The 21,429-nt window shown below is 46.6% G+C and overlaps 1 protein-coding gene across 1 annotated transcript; it reads left to right on the top strand.

Moving 5' to 3' along the window:
- The first annotated feature begins 992 nt into the window (after window positions 1-992).
- MAS1 (MAS1 proto-oncogene, G protein-coupled receptor) lies at window positions 993-19,954 on the top strand. The gene is made up of 2 exons (XM_033236525.1): window positions 993-1,186; window positions 17,888-19,954. The coding sequence occupies exon 2, from the start codon at window positions 17,924-17,926 to the stop codon at window positions 18,899-18,901; it is 978 nt and encodes a 325-aa protein (XP_033092416.1). The 5' UTR covers window positions 993-1,186; window positions 17,888-17,923; the 3' UTR covers window positions 18,902-19,954.
- The last annotated feature ends 1,475 nt before the right edge of the window (window positions 19,955-21,429 follow it).

The raw sequence follows: 21,429 nt of genomic DNA, 5'->3' as shown, positions 1-21,429 counted from the left end.
CTGAAATTGCCTTCTTACCCCTTTTGATATAGTTGGTCCCTGGGGTCCCTTAATACTTTGGCACAGTAACTGTGAAGGAATCCCTTTGAACAAGAGAAAATGCTACCATGAGTGAGGGGTGGGTCTTCAGGCTTGGGATCTCACGCTTGGCTACCTGAGGTCCAAGAGATCCAAAATTCTCAGCCTTTGGGGCTTCACATTGGGTTCTTTGAAAAATGGGTAACATATTCACCATTTTTGGTTTTTAAAAGATAGAAAACCAAAAAATCTAACCAAACAAACAAAAAATGCAGAACAGGGATCGAGGAAGCTCTCACGTTCCCGACTGCACAGGTGAGAGTCTGCATCTAACAGAAACAGCTGCTCTCAGGAGGAGTCCCCGGACCAGGCTAGGAAGCAGTCTGGGCATGGCCAATGGTGCAGACCCCTGCCTCCACCCCTGAACACACTCCTTGGTTTGCTTGCTTTTCATTACACCCTATGAGTCTTACATACTACACTGAGCAGGATACTCTCCAAAACTGGGTTGCGAGAAGGCAACAAATCCTTAACTATCTAGCCATGTGTCTCTCGCATGTCTCTCTGGGTCTATACATAGACTCATCTCATCATTACAATGTTTTGAGTTAATATTATTAGCTCCATTTTACAGGTGGGAAAACCAAGTCTTAGAGAGCTGGGCAGAGGTCACACGACTTATTAGACGCTGAGCAGGGAACTTGAGCTGGTTCTATCTTTCCACTACACATGCGGTTTTGCCCTTCCATGTGGCATTTCTCCAGGTCATCTTTCTCTTTAACACTGCCTGGCCGTAGTGGTTCAAGGTGGTCCACCGCTTTGCATGATCACCAGCTCACACCCCGCTCTGGATTGGCGTGAAGATTTTCACTCGAGTGTGTCACTGAATGATGCCATTGGAAGCTCTGCTGATAAGCGTGGGACCATCTGCTTGGCACATCTCAAATATTTTCAGCAGTGGGAGAGCAGCTCTAATTCCTTCAGAGATGAGAGGCTGCAGCCATCCTTCGAGATGTTGGGACCGGAGACCCTGCAGGCTGGCTGGGCATTGATGCCCCAGATGCGAAGAGGAAGCCAACCTGTGGCCACCTCTGACCCTTCCTGAGCAAATGACACCAGCGAGTCTGCTTCCCAGTTTTTCATTGCTTAGCCGTCCTTGACAACCAGAGTAAGATTTTCTCTCTTTAAAAACCTCTTTCTTGGGTAACTCTTTTCTGTGCTGGTTTTTCTTTCTTTCCTTTTTTTTTTTTTTCGGTGTGTTGGATGTTTGCCGTTGGTGTGTGTTGGCAAAACTTCTCTTTCCTCCTGCCTTTGTTTTGGAAAATTTACTTCTTTGCTGAGTTAACTGTTCCCAGACATTGTTTTTCAACTTCAGGGTTGAAACTTCTGCAGTAGCGAATTCTTTTTTAACTCACTGCAGGGGAAAGAATCTTAGGATCAATTCATGGTTTGAATGGTGGACTTGGAGATTTTCACGATTGCTTAATGAAAGCTTATAAATGATAAAGAAGTTGAGGTTTGAAAGGGTTGTTACCGAATTTGATTCCTCTGGAGAAATCACTTGGCTGTCAGCTCTTGGGCATCACGGAGCAAGCTGTATTGATTTTTCTTTGTTTTTCCTTAGTGGGCCCTGGCATCAGTATTAGCTTCTGTTGCTTTCGAAGTCATGTGCAGTCCTGTGGTGACAAGGTGTTTATTAAAAGGAATCTCCTGCTCAGTCTTGATCTTTGGTATGAGCATCTTAGCAACACTTCCCAGCGAGGATACTTAGGAGTAATTTGGTGAGAGAATGTATAGTGTATTGTTAGATTGCTGTGGGTGCAGCAGTAAAAGGGTGGTAACAAGCTGGCCTCTGGCAGAGTGCCACGGCCTCGGCACCGTTGATATTTTGGGCTGGGTAATTATTTACCATGTGGGCTGTCCCATATATTGTAGGATGTTTAGCAGCATCTCTGGCCTCTACCAACTAGATGCCAGTAGCACACTCCTCTCCGTTGTGACAACCAAAAATATCTCCAGGCATGACAAACATCTCTTAGGGGACAGAATCACCTTCCCCGCTTTTAGTCCAAGGCTCTAAATTGATCCAGTGCTATGTTTGGAAAGGCAGCAAGACGTCTCTGCTTCTGCATGCAGATGGCCCTAGTGTGAAGAAGACAGGGGTGATGCATTTAATACCAGGACAGATGTTCCTGCCCTGTACATTCCCATCAGAGCCCTTGCCTGCCATGGAAATTCCATCTCACAAATGGGTTTCTGTTTGTCCAGGTGACTGCACACGCACACAGGGAAGAATTTGCTCTTTTCTCTGGATCTGCGCACCTAGAAAGTCCAGCCTAGGGTCAGGCTGTCTTTTAAGTTGCCTGGGAACAACAGGCAGTTTCCGGTGGCCCACTCCTCCAACCTGAGTTCTGCTGGCTTTTTTATCTTTCCTTTTTTCTCCCTGCCTTTCTCCCCAGCCCTCTTTCTTTCTTCTAAGAGTGATGTGCTAGGCTGGGAATCTGGGGCCCTGGGAGGACTGTGCTCAACTGAATGGGAATGTGGAAGGGATTGTTTGTTTCTGAGGTCTCTAGAGAACACTTGAGTAGCATAAATGTATGGCATTTAGAACTCTCTGCCGACTCTGAGTCTCCTTGTTTTTTCTATCAGCTCCACCACCCATCTGCTGCTCTCACTTTCACTGAGAGGTAAATGCAGCCAGCAATCTCAAGTGGACCTGCTAGGACACAGGCTCTGCAAAGCCCACATCCTTACCCATCGATGGAAACCACCATGCTTGTTTTCCCTGCGTGTTGATTCATTATCTCAGTTTGGCATTTCCATGAGATTCATCCTGGCAAAGTGCTTTTCATCTCTAGCATTTCTTATACCTCAGCCTTTCAGAACTACATTAAAATGCCAGTATGTCAAGCAGTTAAGGCCCAGTGGGTTAATCTGCTTGATGGAGGGCTTGCTTCTCGTGGTCAGTTTGACTGAAAGTGCAGCTCCCAGGCCAAGCAGCCGTAGGCACAAGCAGAATAGGCAGTGATCTCTGCACTGTACTTTGATCAATGTCAAAATCCCTCTTCTCAAAAGTCTCTTCAGGATTCAGATGCGATACTGCCTATAATTCTTTGAGTTTTGCAGGAAGGTGGTGGGTATTAAGTCCTACTTTCCACCATGGTCATCCTGGCTTGTGGTGGCTTGTGTGAAGTGCTGGAGCCTGAATAGGCAAAGATCATCCCCATGGGGGCAGCCATGCCAGGGTGAGGACAGTGGCAGTGGTGACATGGCAAGGGATGTCAGTGCTGAGCAGAGCAGGATATCTGCGTGGCCGGTACAGGGAACTGGTGCTGGGTGTTGGATCTCCTGCTGCATGAGGTCTGTGTCTCAGGGTGGGGGGCAGGGGCAGCACTGTTCCAACAGGAAGTAAAAGAGTCCAGCAAAGTGAGGAAGGCATCTGTGCAGGGCAGGGGAGGAGCAGTGGCAGACCTAGGCAACCGTTCATAGGTGGGTTGATCAAATGAGTAAATGCATAGAGGGCCATGGAAGCCAGGTTTCTCAGAGAAGGGAGTTACAAATATGGAGAGGGAGAAAACTCAAATGAATTCACTGGCGGTGGGTTAAAATTGGAGATATTGGGGTCAATTCATGATTATATGTGTATATTTTATAAAGATATACAAAGATACCAAAATACAGCTGTAGGTGTGTGTATGTATGACTATACATAAATGTATCTATGTACGTATATTCCTTAGACCTACCCCTGAGAGGGTCTGGGAGCAGTGACAGCGTTCTAGCAATGAGCACATTTTGCACCCAGATCTTGGCTTCTAAATATAATTATTTACTGAAAGGAACCAGGGCTCCTTGGAGAAATGGCTGATTCTAGGCACTGGTGCAGGGGACATACAAGATATGGTAAAGTGTCCAGTTTTTTGTGTTGAAGGCTATTAGGCATATTGGAGGAAATGTGGACCAGTGGAGAAGGTTGGATTGCTGTTTTGACCCACTGAGGCTGCTGTGCCACCATGAGACACAGTTGGAGAGACCCTGGGCTGTTGGTTATACGGGTCTGACATGCTGGGGAGATGTGTGAGCTAAAGCTGTGCATTTGGATTTCATCAGCAAGTGGGGATGGTTGAAACGGTGGGATTGAGCAAGACCACCCAAGGAGCTAGTCTGTAGAGTAGGAAGGGAAAAGGGTCGAGAATGGAGCCTGCAGACTGGCCAACCTGGCAAAACCCTGTCTCTACTGAAAATACAAAAACATTTGGCAGGCGTGGTGGCGGGTGCCTGTAGTCCCAGCTACTCGGGAGGCTGAGGCAAGAGAATCACTTGAACCCAGGAGGCGGAGGCTGGAGTGAGCAGAGATGGCGCCACTGCACTCCAGCCTGGGCGAAAGAGTGAGATCCTGTCTCAAAAAAAAAAAAAAAAAAAAAAAAAGATTGGAGGCCAGTGGAACTCCAATGTGCAAAGGGTAGTGTAAGAAGGGATCCACCGAAGGAGACAGAAGAAGAACTGCAGGAAGGCAAGAGGAGAGCCAGAGGGAAGAAATATGCTAGGCTCTAGAATCATCTCAGAGACAGAGGCAAGGAGACGTGAAGTGGGGTTCCATAGCAACACTCACGCATTGGGGAGGGGCTCGAGCCCCAGATCTTGTCTCACCCCCTTCTGGAGGACTTGTCTGAGAGCACTGCGCTGTTGAATGGATTGGCTCCTTTCTCTTATTTGTTCTGACAAAGGGATGTGCCTGAATTTCCCCCTCTGACGTCAATTATTTTTACCCATCATGGTGAAGCATGGTGTCCTTCATCAATAGATGTGTTTATTGATAATGGTGATAGCTAGGAACCACTCTGTTTCTCAGAAGAAGGTGACAACAGAGACAGTATTTCTGAAAACAACTCATTCCTGTGTGTTTGTGTTGTTTTGGTTATAGGTTTGGTGTTGGGTAGATGGTGCTTTAATAAATAAAAATCCATTCTTTGATAAATAGATCCATCCTTTGATAAATTAAAAAATCCATCTTTTAAGGATTTTAATTACTGACAACCCAGTTGATAGTGCGGTTGCTTCTGGTGACATAAAAGCCATTAATAAATGTTCCAAAAGTCTTAATAGCCCCATGAATGGGTGTGTGAACTTCACACACAGATGGACTGTTGACAATGAGCTGGCGTGTGTGTATGTTGGGTGGGGCAGGGGAGAGCTAGATATAGCGCCAATTTGGACCTGGGGCAATCCAGGCTCTGCTGCTGCCTTTGTTACTAAGTACGCAACCTTGGACTAGTCCTGAGTTAATTTCCTCACCTGGAAAAACAAGGGGGTGGTTTGCAGTATCTGCATGATTTTTTCAAGCTCTAAATCTTAATGATCAGCACAGGATGGTCTTTATCAATAAGGAAGTGTTTTTAAGAAAACTCCAAGCAGCATCCTTTCATGTCTTTTATAAAATACTCCAGTTTCTGGGGAAAAATAATTTGTAACATATAACATACAACAAATTGCCATATTTACAAATGTTTCTTGCAATTCAATACAAGAAATGAACATAGAGTTTGAAAAAACAACCCATCGAAAAATACAAGTAACTGTTAACCTAAAAGAATGTCCAACCTCATTAGGAATCAAATAAATGCAAATTAAAACAAGGTATCTTTTATCACCTATCAAATTTGGGAATTTAAGAAACTGAAGATGTTGTAGAAAAAGAAACATATATGCTGTTAAAAACATTTATATACTGTTGATGTTGGTATTAATATAATTGGCATGGTTATTTTGGATGACAGTTTGTTAATACACATTTAAATCTTGAAGAATGTTTATACCCTTTGGTCTAGCAATTCCACTTTTAGAAATATGTCCTAGGGGAATAATTAGAGATGTGCACAAAATTTGCATCCATGTAAATTCATGACAGTGCTTTGTTTTTAAAAATAGCGGTGAAAAATCAGAAGCAAATGGTATGTCCAAGGCTAGGGGATTACTAAAAATAGTGAAAACTGGGCACAGTGGCTCATGCCTGTAATCCCAGCACTGTGGGAGGCCAAGGCAGGAGAATCAGTTGAGTCTAAGAGTTCGAGACCATCCTGGGCAACACGGCAAAACGCTGTCTCTACAAAAAACACATAAAAATTAGCTGGCATGGTGGCGTGTGCCTCTAGTCCCAGCTACCTGGGAGGCTCACTTAAGCCCAGGAGATTGAGGCTGCAGTGAGCTGTGATCTCGCCACGGCGCTCCAGCCTGGGTGACAGGATGAGACTCTGTCTCAAAATTATAAATAAATAAATAAATCATGATACCTTCAGTTAGTGATATTAAAGTCATACTTTAAGAGTGTATACTGACATGAGAAAATGTTTACAATATGATATTGAGTGAAAAAAAGGTAGAAAGGATACCAAAAGATTATAAAAATGCAATCTCAATTTTAAAAAAGACTGTGTATAAGACATTGAACAAAGACTAGTGGAATATCCTAAATGTTGAATCAGGTTAATTTTTTAATAGTAGTTGTATGTGTGGATTTTCTGAATTGTCTTCAATGAGCACATACTGTTTTAAAATTAGAAGAAAGGCGATAAACATTTAAAAGAAAATACTCCCATTTTGTGTTCAGATTAAAGAGGCTATAAAATGAGCCCTGTTGGGACTGTAACTACTTAAACTTCTTTTTGCCGGCTGCCCAGACAGAGCCGATTTATCAAGACAGAGGAATTGCAATAGAGAAAGAGTTTAATTCATGCAGAGCCAGCTAAACGAGAGACCAGAGTTTTACTACTCAAATCAGTCTCCCTGAAAATCCAGAGACTGGGTTTTTTTTGTTTGTTTCTTTGTTTGTTTTTTTGAGACGGAGTCTCGCTCTGTCGCCCAGGCTGGAGTGCAGTGGCGCGATCTCGGCTCACTGCAAGCTCCGCCTCCTGGGTTCGCGCCATTCTCCTGCCTCAGCCTCCCGAGTAACTGGGACTACAGGCGCCCACCACCATGCCCGGCTAATTTTTTTGTATTTTTAGTAGAGATGGGGTTTCACCGTGTTAGCCAGGATGGTCTCGATCTCCTGACCTTGTGATCCGCCCGCCTCTGCCTCCCACGGTGCTGGGATTACAGGCGTGAGCCACCGCGCCCGGCCGAGACTGGTGCTTTTTAACGGATAATTTGGTGAGTAGGAGACCAGGGAATGGGGAGTGCTGATTGGTTAGGTTGAAGGATGAAGTCACAGGAAGTTGAAGCAAGCTGTCTTGCCGCCGGGGTGGGATCACAGAACTGGTTGAGCCAGATTACCTGTCGAGTTGCACCAGCTGGTGCATCAGAACGCAGGGTCTGAAAAAATATCTTGAGCCCTAATATTAGGTTTTACAATAGTGATGTTATCCCTAGGAGCAATTGGGGAGGTACAGAATCTTGTGGCCTCTAGCTGCACGATTCCTAAACCATAATTTTGAATCTTATGCCTAACTTGTTAGTCTCACTAAGGCATTCTGGTCCCCAGGCAAGAAGTGGGCTTGTTTTGGGAAAGGGCTGTTACTGTCTTTGTTTCAAAGTTAAACTATAAACTAAGTTCCTCCCAAAGTTAGTTCAGCCTATGCTCAGGAATGAACAAGGACAGCTTAGAGTTTAGAAGCAAGATGGAATCAGTTAGGTGAGATCTCACACTGTCATAATTTTCTCATTGTTATAATTTTTGCAAAGGTGGTTTCAGGGTAATCATTTATTTAGTGGCAGAGGTCTCTGAACAGGCAGCAGTGGTTTGATCAGTCCCTGTGGACTACTTCACATGCAGAGACCACATAGTAGCAAAGTCACAACTAGAAATTAAACAAGCCTTTTTTTCTTTTCTTTTCTTTTTGAGCTGGAGTCTCACTCTGTTGGCTAGGCTAGAGTGCAGTGGTGCAATCTGGGCTCACTGCATCCTCCGTCTTCCAAGTTCAAGTGATTCTCCTGCCTCTGCTTCTGAGGAGCTGGGATTACAGGCATGCACCACCATGCCCAGCTAATTTTTGTATTTTTAGTAGAGACAGAGTTTTACCATGTTGGCCAGGTTGGTCTCGAACTCCTGATCTCAGGTGATCTGCCTGCTTTGGTCTCCCAAAGTGCTGGGATTACCAGTGTGAGCCACTCTGCCCAGCCTAAACAAGTCTTAATAAAAAATATTCCCTACAATATGGTGACTTTAATTTCTTAAATAGGAAAGGTTAGAGGCAGACTTGATTGGAAAACTTAAGTATAGAGAGGCTATACAAGGTAAAGTCTTAAAAATAGGATTGGGGCCGGGCGCGGTGGCTCAAGCCTGTAATCCCAGCACTTTGGGAGGCCGAGACGGGCGGATCATGAGGTCAGGAGATGGAGACTATCCTGCCTAATACGGTGAAACCCCGTCTCTACTAAAAAATACAAAAAACTAGCCGGGCGACGAGGCGGGCGCCTGTAGTCCCAGCTACTCCGGAGGCTGAGACAGGAGAATGGCGTGAACCCGGAGGCGGAGCTTGCAGTGAGCTGAGAGCCGGCCACTGCACTCCAGCCTGGGTGACAGAGCAAGACTCCGTCTCAAAAAAAAAAAAAAAAAAAAAGGATTGGGCCCCAGAGTGTAGTGGAGAGAGCTCCGGGCTAAGATCAGGCACGCTGGGCTACAGGGCTTCTCAAACCAGTTGTGAGGTTGTCTTGCCTCACAGGCTCTCCAGCGACCACTTACTAATCTGCGAAGTTGAGCGGTTTGATAGAACAGTGATTTCCAGACTGTGACTACTCCTCCTCCTCCCTCTTCTTCCTCCCTCTTCCTCTTCCTCCCTCCTCCTCCTCCTCACTCCTCCACCTCCCTCTTCCTCCTTCTCCTCCCTCCTCCCTCTTCCTCCTCCTCCCTCCTCCCTCCTCCTCTTCCTCCTCCCCCTCTTCCTCCTCCTCCCTCCTCCCCCTTCCTCCTCCTCCCTCCTCCCTTCCTCCTCTCTCTTCCTCCTTCCTCTTCCTCCTCCTCCCTCCTTCTCCCTCTTTCTCCTCTTCCCTCTTCCCTCCTCCTCCTCCCTCTTCCTCTTCCTCCTCCTCCCTCCTGCTCCCTCCTCCTCCCTCCTCCTGCCTCCTCCTCCTTCCTCCCTCTCTCTCCTTCTCCCTTTTCTACTTCCTCCTTCTCCCTCTTCCTCCTCCTCCCTCTTTCTTCTCCTCCCTCTTCATCCTCCTCCATTCTCCTTCCTCTTCCTCTTCCTCCTCCTCCCTCCTCCTCCTCCTTCTTCCTCCTCCTCCTTCTTCCTTCTCTTTCTCCCTTCTTCCCCTTCCCCTTCTCCTTTCTTCTCCTTCTCCTCCCTTCTCCCTTCTTTTTTCTTCTTACTATCTCAGCTTGTGGTGAGAAGTCAAGTGACCTGGATTTCTGCCTGGCCAACACTGTGATTAAGATCCACATAAGTTTCTGGGCACTACAGCCCTGCAGGATCCAGAGAGCACTGGACACACTGGAGCAAACGCAGATGGTAGGTCCTTTGGGGCTGTGCAACATGGTGGCTCTGAGCCTGGCGTGGTTATTAATCCTTAGTTTTTTCCCTCTAAAAAGGGGGCAATGACATCATCCTTATCAGCCTCCCAAGCTGATTTCAAGGCTCCAAAGCTAGGATGGAAGGAAAGGTGCTTTGGCCTCAAGGGCCCCACACCACGATATTCTCACAATCTAACTTATTTCTTTCACCCTAGACATCCCTTTTGTGAGAAGAAAGAGAGGAGGGAAGATGCTCTGTGATGCTTCCAGTAATGCTGACCAGTCATGGTGCTGTCACCTCCTCGTCTGTCTTTGCAATCTGTTCCCAACTGAGGTTTCCATTGCAGTGTTAACTGACCACTCCAGGGGCCACTGAGGGCTGTCAGGATGAACTATCCTTCCACCCCAGCCTGTCACTGCCAGGTAAACATGCATCCCTGCAAATGCAAGTGCTGTGCAAGAAAAATGATTGGTGGCGGGGCATAGTGGCTGATGCCTGTAATCCCAGAACTTTGGGAGCCTGAGGCAGGAGGATCGCTTGAGTCCAGGAGTTTGAAACCAGCCTGGGCAACATGGTGAGACCCCATCTCTGTAAGAAATAAACAACAACGACAACAAAAATTAGCTAGCATGGTCATGAGTGCCTGTAGTCCCAGCTCCCCAGGAAGCTGAGGTGGGAGGATCACTTGAGCCCAAGAAGTCAAGGCTGCAGTGAGCTATGATTGCACCACTGCACTCCAGTTTGGGCAACAGAGCAAGACCCTGTTTCAAAAAAAAAAAGATAATGAAAAATGTTTGGCATGTCTGGGCAGAGAGCCTCTGGTCCTAGAACTGGGTTGACACAGAGAGAAGTTATCCTACTGATTCACCCTGCAGTACAAGTGCCTACCTTGTCTGCATAGTTTTCTGAGATCTCAACTGTGTGGTCTTCTCTCTGCTGTTGGGGAAGGCTCACTGAGCCAACACGAAATTATTCTGAGCTAGACTGTTTTGTCAGCTAGCAGCAATTACCCTTCTATCCTCCTCACACTTCCCAACTTCAGATATCCCCGTCAGTCATCCACCGGCAGAGATGAAGAATACACAAAATGACCAAGGAGCTGGGGGAGGAAAGGGTTGGGGTGGCGAGCACGTAGGGCCGGCTGTTGTCAAGGCATTTCTCGCCATCTGCTATTTCGCTTCAGACACCGAAACTCAGTTGGTTGGGTAAGACTGGGAATGTGATTTTTAGCAATGTGTTCGTTTAAATAGAACCCCGCTATAAAAACAATTTGGAGGATTATAATTCGTTTTTAAATGAGAACTAGTTTTAATGGAATTTTTATATGCATTCCAATCATGACTAAAATCCGCATCATGATCCAAGTCTGCCTGAACACTGTATGTGCTTCATGAGTTGTGCTCTAACCATTCGAAACCCGTGTTCATTAAGTGTAATGCCCTGCGTGGAAAGTGGTGGTTTTCTCTCGTGGGGAAGCAGAGTTTATTCTTAGAACTGTTATAATGGGCTTTATTTCTTGGAACAGGTTGATAAGTACTTATTAAATGCTTACTGTGTGCAAGTGTTGGAGATTCAGACACATAAAAGATGAAGTCCTGGTTTCAAGGAGTTTGCAGTTTAGTGCGTATATTAGGATGCTCTGACTGCCGTAACAAAATACCATGGACTGGGTGACTTACAAACAGAAATGTATTTTCTGACAGTTCTGGAGACCAGAAGTCCAAGATTGAGGCATCGTCAGGGCTGGTCTGGTGAGGGCTCTCTTTTGGTTTGCAGACGGCTGCCTTCTCCCTCTGTCCTTACATGGCTTTTCCTCTGTGCCCTCACAGAGAGAGATCTCTCCTGTCCCTTTCCCTTCTTACAAGGACACCACTTCTATTGGATTAGGGCCCCACTCTTAGGACCTTATTTAGCCGTAATTACCTCCCTAAAGGCCCTATCACCGAATATAGTCACATTGAGGATTAGGACTTCAACACATGAATTTTGGAAGAGAACACAATTCCATCCACAACAGTCAATAAGATATAATTTTAACTCTGAGGCTAGGCACAGTGGCTCTCACCTGTAATCCCAGCACTTTGGGAGGCTGAAGCAGGAGGATTGCTTGAGGTCAGGAGTTTGAGACCAGCCTGGCAACACTACAAAAAATTAAAAACAAAATTAACCAGGTGTGATGGTGCATGCCTGTTGTCCTAGCTGCTCAGAAGGCTGAGAGGGGAGGATTGTTTGGGCCCAGGCGTTTGAAGCTGCAGTGAGCTATGGTTGCACCATTGTACTGTAGCCTGGTCAACAGAGTGAGACTGTCTCTAAAAATTATTTTTTAATTAAAAAATTTTAACTCTGCTCTGTTACAAGGAGAGATGTATTGGCTATGAACGTAACGAGACCCCATCTCTACCAAAAAAAAAAAAAAAAATGAGCCCGGTGTAGTGGCATGTACCTGTAGTCCCAGTGATTTGGGAGGCTGAGGCAGGAGTGTCACCTGAGCCCAGGAGTTCAACCTCCAATGAGTTATGACCACACAACTGCACTCTAGCCTGGGCAACAGAGCAAGACCCTACCTCTAAAAAAAAATAGTAATAATAATAAAGAAAGAAGATACAATTTGAAACACGTTTCCCAGCTGACTTTTGTGAATTTATTTGGAAACTTTTGGGGAAAAGAAGAAAAGTTGAATACAGAAATAGAAACTGGTATTGTAAAAGGAAAGGGTAGGACAGGCCGTTTCGAAGGATGGGTCAGTAGTGAAACTAGAGCATGCCTTGAATCTAGGATGAGCCAGCAGGGTGACAGAGAAGGGGAGGCGACCCGGGGTAACTGAGAGCTCTCTCCACATAGCAAGAAGCTGCAGCTGAAGGACGTGGTCCACGAGAGATCCAGGGAATGGACCAGAGGCAGAAAGACGATCTTGTCAATATTCTCGAAAACTTGGATTAGGTCCTGAATTTATATTTCTGGTCTTTGGTTTAGGTTAGTAATTAAAAGATGAAAGCACTTGGCTTCCTTGCATAAGTGACTTTGATTTTGCCATGGCTGTTGACCTGTGATGGCCAACACGGGAGCCCCGAGTCACATGAGGCTCCTGAGCATAGGGAACCAGGCTCATTGGAAGCGAGAGGCCCTGCAAGAGTGAAATACCCGCTGCATCTGGGGCACTTAATGCATAGAAAAGAACATGAATACCTCATCCATAGTTTTTGTATTGATGACGTGTTGAAATAATATTTTAAACACATTAGGCTAAATAAAGTACAGTATTAAAATGGATTTTGCTGGTTTCTTTTTACTTTCTTTAACGTGGCTACTAGAACTTCGCTTACACAGGTGGCTCACGTGTTTCTGTTGGACAGCGCTGGTCCAGGCCCCTGTTACCTCTACCTTTTGTGTACTATGAGTTACATTTCTTCCCCCCTCCTCTCTCTCCAATACCACCAGCAGCAGGAGCAACAAAACACCAGGCTCTGAAGTGCATGCTGGCCACGGTATGGCCTCCCACCCTCCTTGCTGTGGTCGCTTTGGACCCCTGGGCTGCTGTCCCAAATTCCTTGATGATTTTAGCCCCTGGATTACAGCCAACAATATTCCTGGTCTCCAACACTATTTCTCAGCAATTTCAGCATCTGTGGATAATTCTTCCAGCCCTGAGGCTCCACGTTCTGCTCTCAACTCAAATGATCTTGTCCTTCACTCTCCCTCAGCCCTTCTTTTCCATGGTCATGCTCTGCACTTAATACTGATAACCCCAAAATTCGCTGCCCCAAGCTCAGTTTTAAGCACCACGTTCTCCAACCCCCACCTCCTTCTTCCCCTTCAGTGCCTTTAGTATGGGGACTTCCATGATTTCCTGACACCGCTGGGACCTCCGATATGTGGCTCCTATTTCCTGTTCAAGTCTGTTACCTCCCTCGTGCCCTCACTTTTCTCCTAACCCCGTTGGGCTCCAGAGTCCATTATCGTAGGCCTTCCCTTCTACATGCTTTGCTTCCTTTGGCCCCCACTCTGTGTCGTACCCACCTGGTAAACCTCAGCCCTGGTTAAATCCAACTCTCCCCTTTCTCCATACTGGCACCTGGACAGCTGAACCGAGCTGGAGCGAAGCACGGGTGAGGCTGAGTGGTCTCTCCCAGGTTCCCGAGCGCTAGCCTGGGCGGGCTCTAGGTTAGCCTGGCTGGAGATCCTGCACTTTGCGTATGTCCCTAGCCCTCTCTTTCCCTCATTTATTTCATATCTTGCCCTCTCTCCTTAAACCCTTAACATCTCCTCACTCTTAGCTGATGACCTTGCTTCTTACTTTGCTAAAAAAGAGATGCTGTGCATTCAGAAGACAACTTCTCGCCTTGGGCAGTCCCACAACCACATCTACCCACCTCACGTATCTGCAGCCACACACCCAGCCCTCCCCTTCACCGGGTATAAATTATGCTCTGGCAAGGCCGCCACTCTACCCAGCTCTAGATCCCTACTTCCTGACTCCTCAATTGTTTGCTTTCTACTGGATAATTCTTATCTGTTTATCACCTCTCAACCCCACAGCCCCCAAGAGGGTTGTCTACACTCACTGTCTCCACCTATTCTCCTCCCGTTCTCTCTAAACCACTTGCATCAGGCATTCGTTTTGTCCAGTCTACTGAAAATACTCCTACCAAGGTCAGCAATGACTCCACTCCCATAGTCAATATCAAGTTCCAGGTCTCAGCCCACTTGAACTTGCAGTAGGATTTAGCCCAGTTGATCACACTTTCTTCTCCTCCAACTCATTCTTACTTGGCCTCCTGGGGGCTCTTCTTCCCCAGTTGTCCCCCAGCCTCTCTGTCAGGTCATCCTCAGTTTCCTCTCCTTCTTCCTCCTCATTCCCCAGCCTCTAACTTTGAAATGCCTCAAGGCCCAGTCCTTGAACCTCTTCTCCTTTTAATTGTATTTCACAGATACTCTCATCTCACCTCATGGCTTCAAATTCCACCTGTTTGCATACAACACCCACATTTATATCCTCAGGCTACAACTGTCGCCCAGGCTCCTGACCTCCCCTGGACATGGCCTGGCTGCCTCACAGGCTTCTCAAACTCCACAGGCCCTGCTAACCCACTCCACCTGCACCTGTCCATTCAGCAAATGGCTAAGCACGTGTTCTCTCTTTCTACCACAACACGTCTCTTCCGTCAGTGAATCAAATCAAAGACCTCCCACCAGATATTACTACCTCTTCCGCAACCTGTTATGCTAACATCCTCCCTGTGTCTAGGCCCGTGCCTTCACCTCCCACCGGGCCTCCTCCTTCCTGCCATGGCCCCTAGAATGTCACCTGAACACAGAGGCCATACCGAGGCTGTTCATGCCTCAGTCCCCCAAGTTAACCACATTCCTCCTCTAAGAACCTCCTGTGGTTTATTGGCTCATTGGTAGTAAAAGCCCCAGCCCACAAAGCCCGTTTGGACCTGGCCGCCAAAGACCCCTGCCTTCAGCACCTGACCATTCTCCTTGCCAGGCCGTTCCTGCCTCACTGGCCTTTTTTGCGGTTCTTCACTCCTGGCTGCCTCCTGCTTCTGGAACTTTGAACTTGCTGTTCCCTTTGCGTGGAATACCTTTCCCCCAGGAACCTGCAGGCCTCGGTCGCCTACTTCCTTCATGTCTTTGCCCAAGTGTGACCTCATGAGTGAGACTTTTCCTATCACTCTGTGGACAATGGAACCCCCAGGTCCCTGCCACTCCTTTCCTTTAATGCTGCTTTACTTTTTTCCATAGCACTGTTTATGCGCTGACGTCAGTTTGGTCGTTGTTGCTGTTATTGTTTTTTGCTTACCTACTGCCTCCCCACTGGGATATAGACTCCAGCAGGCTGGCACTTTGTCTGTTTTATTTACTGCTGTGTCCCAGTGCCTAGAACAGTGCCTGGCATGGGATAAATGTCGGCAGGGAGAATTGGGGGAACATGGTGATCTTACTTGGAAACTTCTAACAAGGCCTGGTCTCTACAGCAGGCCTTTGGTTAGCCAAGACAGGGCATGTGAGCTCTCGTCCTGTGTGGGTTCCTATTGGGGTCTCTGTCTTCTAATTATGAAGTAAAAGGAAGCTCTCCTCCAGTGAAAGTGATTTCCTGCATCCCATTAGAACAGCTGAGGGAAGTGTCAGTGGGAGAGGTGTGATCGGGCCCACGGAGGCAGAGGCCTCCTTGGAGCCTGGATCACATTGCTGGAAGGAAACCCCTGTTTCGCCAACCCAAAGGCTACCTGCTGGCCCAGGATCCAGGCCCGGCTGTACTGAGGTCACAGCTCAGGGCCCTGCACGTGCTGGGGTTCTGCTGACTCGATTCTGGAAATGTCTAATATCACCAGAGCCATTCGAGTGCCACCAAATAACACATTTATGTATTATTCTGCTTCCGGTGAGCTCATGAGGAAAAGACAGATATCTACTAATTAAAAATATTCTTTTGATCAGCCAGCATGGTGGTTTATGCCTGTAATCCTGGCACTTTGGGAGGCCGAGGCAAGCGGATCACCTGAGATCGGGAGTTCAAGACCAGCCTCACCAACATGGTGCAACCCTGTCTCTACTAAAATACAAAAAATTAGCCGGGCATTGTGGCACACACCTGTAGTCCCAGCTACTCGGGAAGCTGAGGCAGGAGAATTGCTTGAACCCGGGAGGTGGAGGTTGCAGTGAGCCAACATCTCGCCACTGCACTCCAGCCTGGTGACAGAGCAAGACTCTGTCTCAAAAAAAAAAAAAAAAAAATTATTTTGATCAGCTTCCTACCGACAAAGTTCAGAAAACAAAGAACAATGTTTTACTATATACACATACATATGCATGCACACAAACTAGAAAAAAAAATTTTTTTGAGACAGGGTCTGCTCTGTCACGCAGGCTGGAATGCAGTGACATGATCACAGCTCACTGCAGCCTCAACCTCCCGCGCTCAAGCGATCCTCCGACCTCAGCCTCTCAAGCAGCTGGGACTACAGGCATGTACCACCATGCCTGGCTAATTTTTGTATTTTTTTGTAGAGATGGGGATTGCCACATTGCCCAGGCTGGTTCTCAAACTCCTGGGCTCAAGCAATCTTCCTGCCCTGGCCTTCCAAAGTGCTGGGACTGCAGGAGTAAGCCACTGTGTCCAGCCTAAAAAAAGTGTTTAAAAGCCAAGGACAAGTTAGATTTGGAACAAGGGAAATCATCTCTGTTGACAGCCTCCTTTTCCTTCCCAGTGGTAGGGTGTTTTGTTTTAGCAAGAGGGCAGAGCTGTGCATATATTCATTTTGTAATTGGTAAAATGTGAGGGAATGTTTCTGAGAATCTTTACTTTGCAGCCTCAAATGCTAAGCATTTTTCCTGGTTCGGGTGAGTGCTTTGTCTGGCATCTGGCGATGGTGTTTCCTGCACCGTCTGGCCTGGCCTGTGGTCTGTGGGGATGTACATACATCTTGTTAGGGCTCTCCATCTACTCCACACATGGCTTGCCTGGCTTATGTAGTCTGAGCAGGTGCCCAGCTTTGTCCCAGATACTGAAGCCATGTAAAATAAATGCCTTTTGATTGTTCACCCTTTAAGCAATATTGGTACAGTATTAAATCCATTGTCCCAGGCACTCCCTCTCCTTCCTGCTTATGGCACTTCATGTATTAAAAAATGACAATGGCGGCCGGGCGCGGTGGCTCAAGCCTGTAATCCCAGCACTTTGGGAGGCCGAGTCGGGTGGATCACGAGGTCAGGAGATCGAGACCATCCTGGCTAACACGGTGAAACCCCGTCTCTACTAAAAAATACAAAAAACTAGCCGGGCGAGGTGGTGGGCGCCTGTAGTCCCAGCTGCTCGGGAGGCTGAGGCAGGAGAATGGCGTGAACCCGGGAGGCGGAGCTTGCAGTGAGCCGAGATCCGGCCACAGCACTCCAGCCTGGGCGACAGAGCGAGACTCCATCTCAAAAAAAAAAAAAAAAAAAAAAAAAATGACAATGGCAGCATTGCCCAAACATGCATTTTGTCATCAAGTCTTAATGCAGTCAACCTGGTCCCTCAGGAAAATGAATGGAGGCCCAGAAGATGAAATGACTTTCAAAATGCCATTAGGAAAGCTCGGGCCAGAACTGGAAATGGGTCCTGCCCAGGGCACTCGGCCACTCTTGCCTGGCCGTCTCCTTTTTGGCGCTAAGCCACAAGCACACAGTGATATAGGATGAATGGCTATCACTGGGGACCCAAAAGGGTCATTCGATCAGTTCTCTCTTTTATCAGGTCTAAGTTCTCTTATCAGGTCCGAAAGGCCTAATCTTATCACTGGGAAAAAGATAACTGTACAGTCTGTTAAACTTTTTTTTAATAACATGAAGATTATGATTTATAGCTGAATTTCTCCCTTTTATTCCAGTCCAACAATTTTCATGGCTTTTTATGTTTGTTTTTGTTTTGGACACATTTACAGAAAATTACCTGAAGAGTTCCAGCCTGAGGCCTCCTCATGGATGGGTCAAACGTGACATCATCTGTTGTTGAGGAACCCACGAATATTTCAACCGGCAGGAACACCTCGGTCGGGAATGCACATCGGCAAATCCCCATCGTGCACTGGGTCATTATGAGCATCTCCCCAGTGGGGTTTGTTGAGAATGGGATTCTCCTCTGGTTCCTGTGCTTCCGGATGAGAAGAAATCCCTTCACTGTCTACATCACCCACTTGTCTATCGCGGACATCTCACTGCTCTTCTGTATTTTCATCTTGTCTATCGACTATGCTTTAGATTATGAGCTTTCTTCTGGCCATTACTACACAATTGTCACATTATCAGTGACTTTTCTGTTTGGCTACAACACGGGCCTCTATCTGCTGACGGCCATTAGCGTGGAGAGGTGCCTGTCAGTCCTTTACCCCATCTGGTACCGATGCCATCGCCCCAAGTACCAGTCGGCATTGGTCTGTGCCCTTCTGTGGGCTCTTTCTTGCTTGGTGACCACCACAGAGTATGTCATGTGCATCGACAGAGAAGAAGAGAGTCACTCTCGAAGTGACTGCCGGGCAGTCATCATCTTTATAGCCGTCCTGAGCTTCCTGGTCTTCACACCCCTCATGCTGGTGTCCAGCACTATCTTGGTGGTGAAGATCCGGAAGAACACGTGGGCTTCCCATTCCTCCAAGCTATACATAGTCATCATGGTCACCATCATTATATTCCTCATCTTCGCCATGCCCATGAGACTCCTTTACCTGCTGTACTATGAGTATTGGTCAACCTTTGGGAACCTACACCACATTTCCCTGCTCTTCTCCACAATCAACAGTAGCGCCAACCCTTTCATTTACTTCTTTGTGGGAAGCAGTAAGAAGAAACGATTCAAGGAGTCCTTAAAAGTTGTTCTGACCAGGGCTTTCAAAGATGAAATGCAACCTCGGCGCCAGGAAGACAATTGTAATACGGTCACAGTTGAGACTGTTGTCTAAGAACTGAGAGGGAAGTTGTGGATAACAATGGTGGAACACAGGTCATTTTTAGCTTGTGCTTGGAATATAACTTAAGTATCTCCTAAATGTGATACAGAAGGACATCTCACCCAATATGCATGAGATACTAATTAATGATGAAATTGAACTCTTGTACTGTATCTTCTGGAAATGACCTGTCATTTCTGTACTTGATAAAGACTCTTTCTATTTCTTTCAGCTCTTTTGGCAGCATCTTACCATGAACCACAAAAATGACTCTAGCAGGAAGATTTACAGATGTGTACGGGACAAGGTAACAAAATATTTGTTGGAACTTGAGAAGGCAGCTTGATGTAGCAGGAAGAACAAGGGTCACTTCCTGTGTGACCTCAGGCAAGTTGTTAAACCTCTCAGAGCCTCATTTTCTCACTCATAAAATGGTTGCGGCAACAGTCTATACCTCCTTGGTCTGCTGTGAGGATGAAATGAGAAGATGAGGCTTGCAAAGCACCTGGCACATTGTGGATGCTCAACAAACATCGGTCTCTCCTCACTCCCTTCAGTGGTAGACAAAATATAAATTTTTGTTTCGTAAAGCACACACACACACATATACACAACTCTATCATGTACAGAAGTTATTATGTGTTTTTACGTGTTGAATGTAAATTTATGAAGGTCTTCTTTTTGCTTGCAGCATGAAGCTTTTCATGGCATTACCCCTCTATGAAAAACATCGCGGATGTTATGATCTAAGCAGCCATGTGCTAGTGCATCATTTCAGGTTAAGAAGAAAAACATTTGGCCACCAGTAGAGGAGTTTCTCATGGCTTCCCTTCCCTCTGTGGGAATATTAGATGAAATGAAAGTCTGTGTTTTGAAATCCTTTGATTGCATATACATTTTTACGAATGGAGTTGAATTTATGACTTCCTAGTGGTGACTGGGATCCACCTCCCCCATGAAGCGGTGGGTTATTTATAGCCAGAGTTCTCACCTGCAGCCAAGTGCAGGTCTCTGCACCTGTTTGCCTCCTCTCTTCCTGAGGCTTTTTTTTTTTTCATCATACCTGGAAGGAGGCTCAGTGTAAGGGCTAATGAGAATGTGGACACATCCTGGAGGACTCTGATATTTTTGCTCATGGCAGATCCTTGCATGACGTCCTCAGCATCTTTACTCAGCACTCCAGGGCAGGCTCTGCCTCTTGCCTGCCATGAGTTGCCCTCCAGACACCACATGTCCTGGGTTTTAGCTGTGAAGCCCGTCTCAGCCTATAGACTGCATAGCGATGTTTATTTCCTTCTGTCCCTTCTAGGAGTTCCACAAAATGGCAATATGTCACATGATTCTACCGGTTGTAAAATGTTCAATTCCATAGAAATGAGCCCGATAGTATTTATTTTAACCATTTGCTCTTTAAAAGGTCAGAGAGGCAGTGATGAAATGGTTCTCTGTTGCTGCTGGTCCTTCCCCATTCTCTTCCTATCTCAAAAGAAACGATGGGGGGCAGCTTTGCTGAGGGATGATGAGTCTCTCCCCTCGAGCCAGGACCCCACTACCAGCCAAGCTTGGATGCCGGAGGCTTTTCAGTGGGTGACGACATCTGATTCAGAAACAAGGCAGCTTTGCTTTCAGGAGCCCAGATGGGGTGTGGAGCAGTGACATTTAGAATGATCTTGTTTTTGGTTGAAAACAGAGCATCTTCCCTGGGAAAGAACAGAATATGGAGATCAGAGCGGCTCCCCTCTGTTTCCTGTCCTCTCCTGTGTGTGCTGCATGCTGGCCTCTGGGGTACGGAAAGGGGGCCAACCTCATCTCATTTCAAAGGGGATCTTAGTCGCAAAGAGGACCCTAAAGACTATCAGATACAAGGAATTTCTACCTAAGGAAAATATTGTGAACTAATAGGAAGCCCCCATTTATTGTTTTTCTGCAGATAAAGTTGGGAAACAAATGTGATAATGAATATAAAAGTTATTCTAACCTTTTAAAATGATGCCTTACCAAGATGTAGGATTCAGAGTTTGGCAGGGTTATAAAGACTAATTTCTTTCTCTCTTCCCCCAAATCCATTCCCAAAATGAACTGTAAGGTTAAAACGAAAACAAGAAGATGTGCGTAAATTTGCAAATGTGTAGAGAATACTGAATAATTTGTACCCTTTAGGCATTCAGACAATTTGCCGGAATCATTGTAGGTTACTAGGTGCCATTTCCGAGAATTCCCTGGGGATGGGGAGGAGATTGTTTGGATAATGCCTGTCCTAACTGAAGAGGAAGGGTTTGTAGCATTTCTACTACAAAGACTCATGGACAGCCTTCTCTGCAGAACGCCATGATGTGGACAAGGCAAAGATGGGGAAGTGGAAGCCGCTGTCCTGTGTTGTAGGAGAGAGAGACACTGCATAACTAAAATGCCAGGCTGCACACAAGTTTGTTTGACAAGTGTTAGGAACAAAATTGTGTGGCAGAGGTCACTGCAGCAGGGGGCTCTTCCTGCCACCCCCACACTGCACACAGCCTCTTCTGTTCCCTCCCCTGCCCACT

Source organism: Trachypithecus francoisi, unplaced genomic scaffold (genome assembly GCF_009764315.1).
Source record: "Trachypithecus francoisi isolate TF-2019V2 unplaced genomic scaffold, Tfra_2.0 Lachesis_group15, whole genome shotgun sequence".
Lineage (NCBI taxonomy): Eukaryota > Metazoa > Chordata > Mammalia > Primates > Cercopithecidae > Trachypithecus > Trachypithecus francoisi.
Note: the sequence above shows the minus strand (reverse complement) of the source record. Positions and strands in the feature narration are given on the sequence as shown.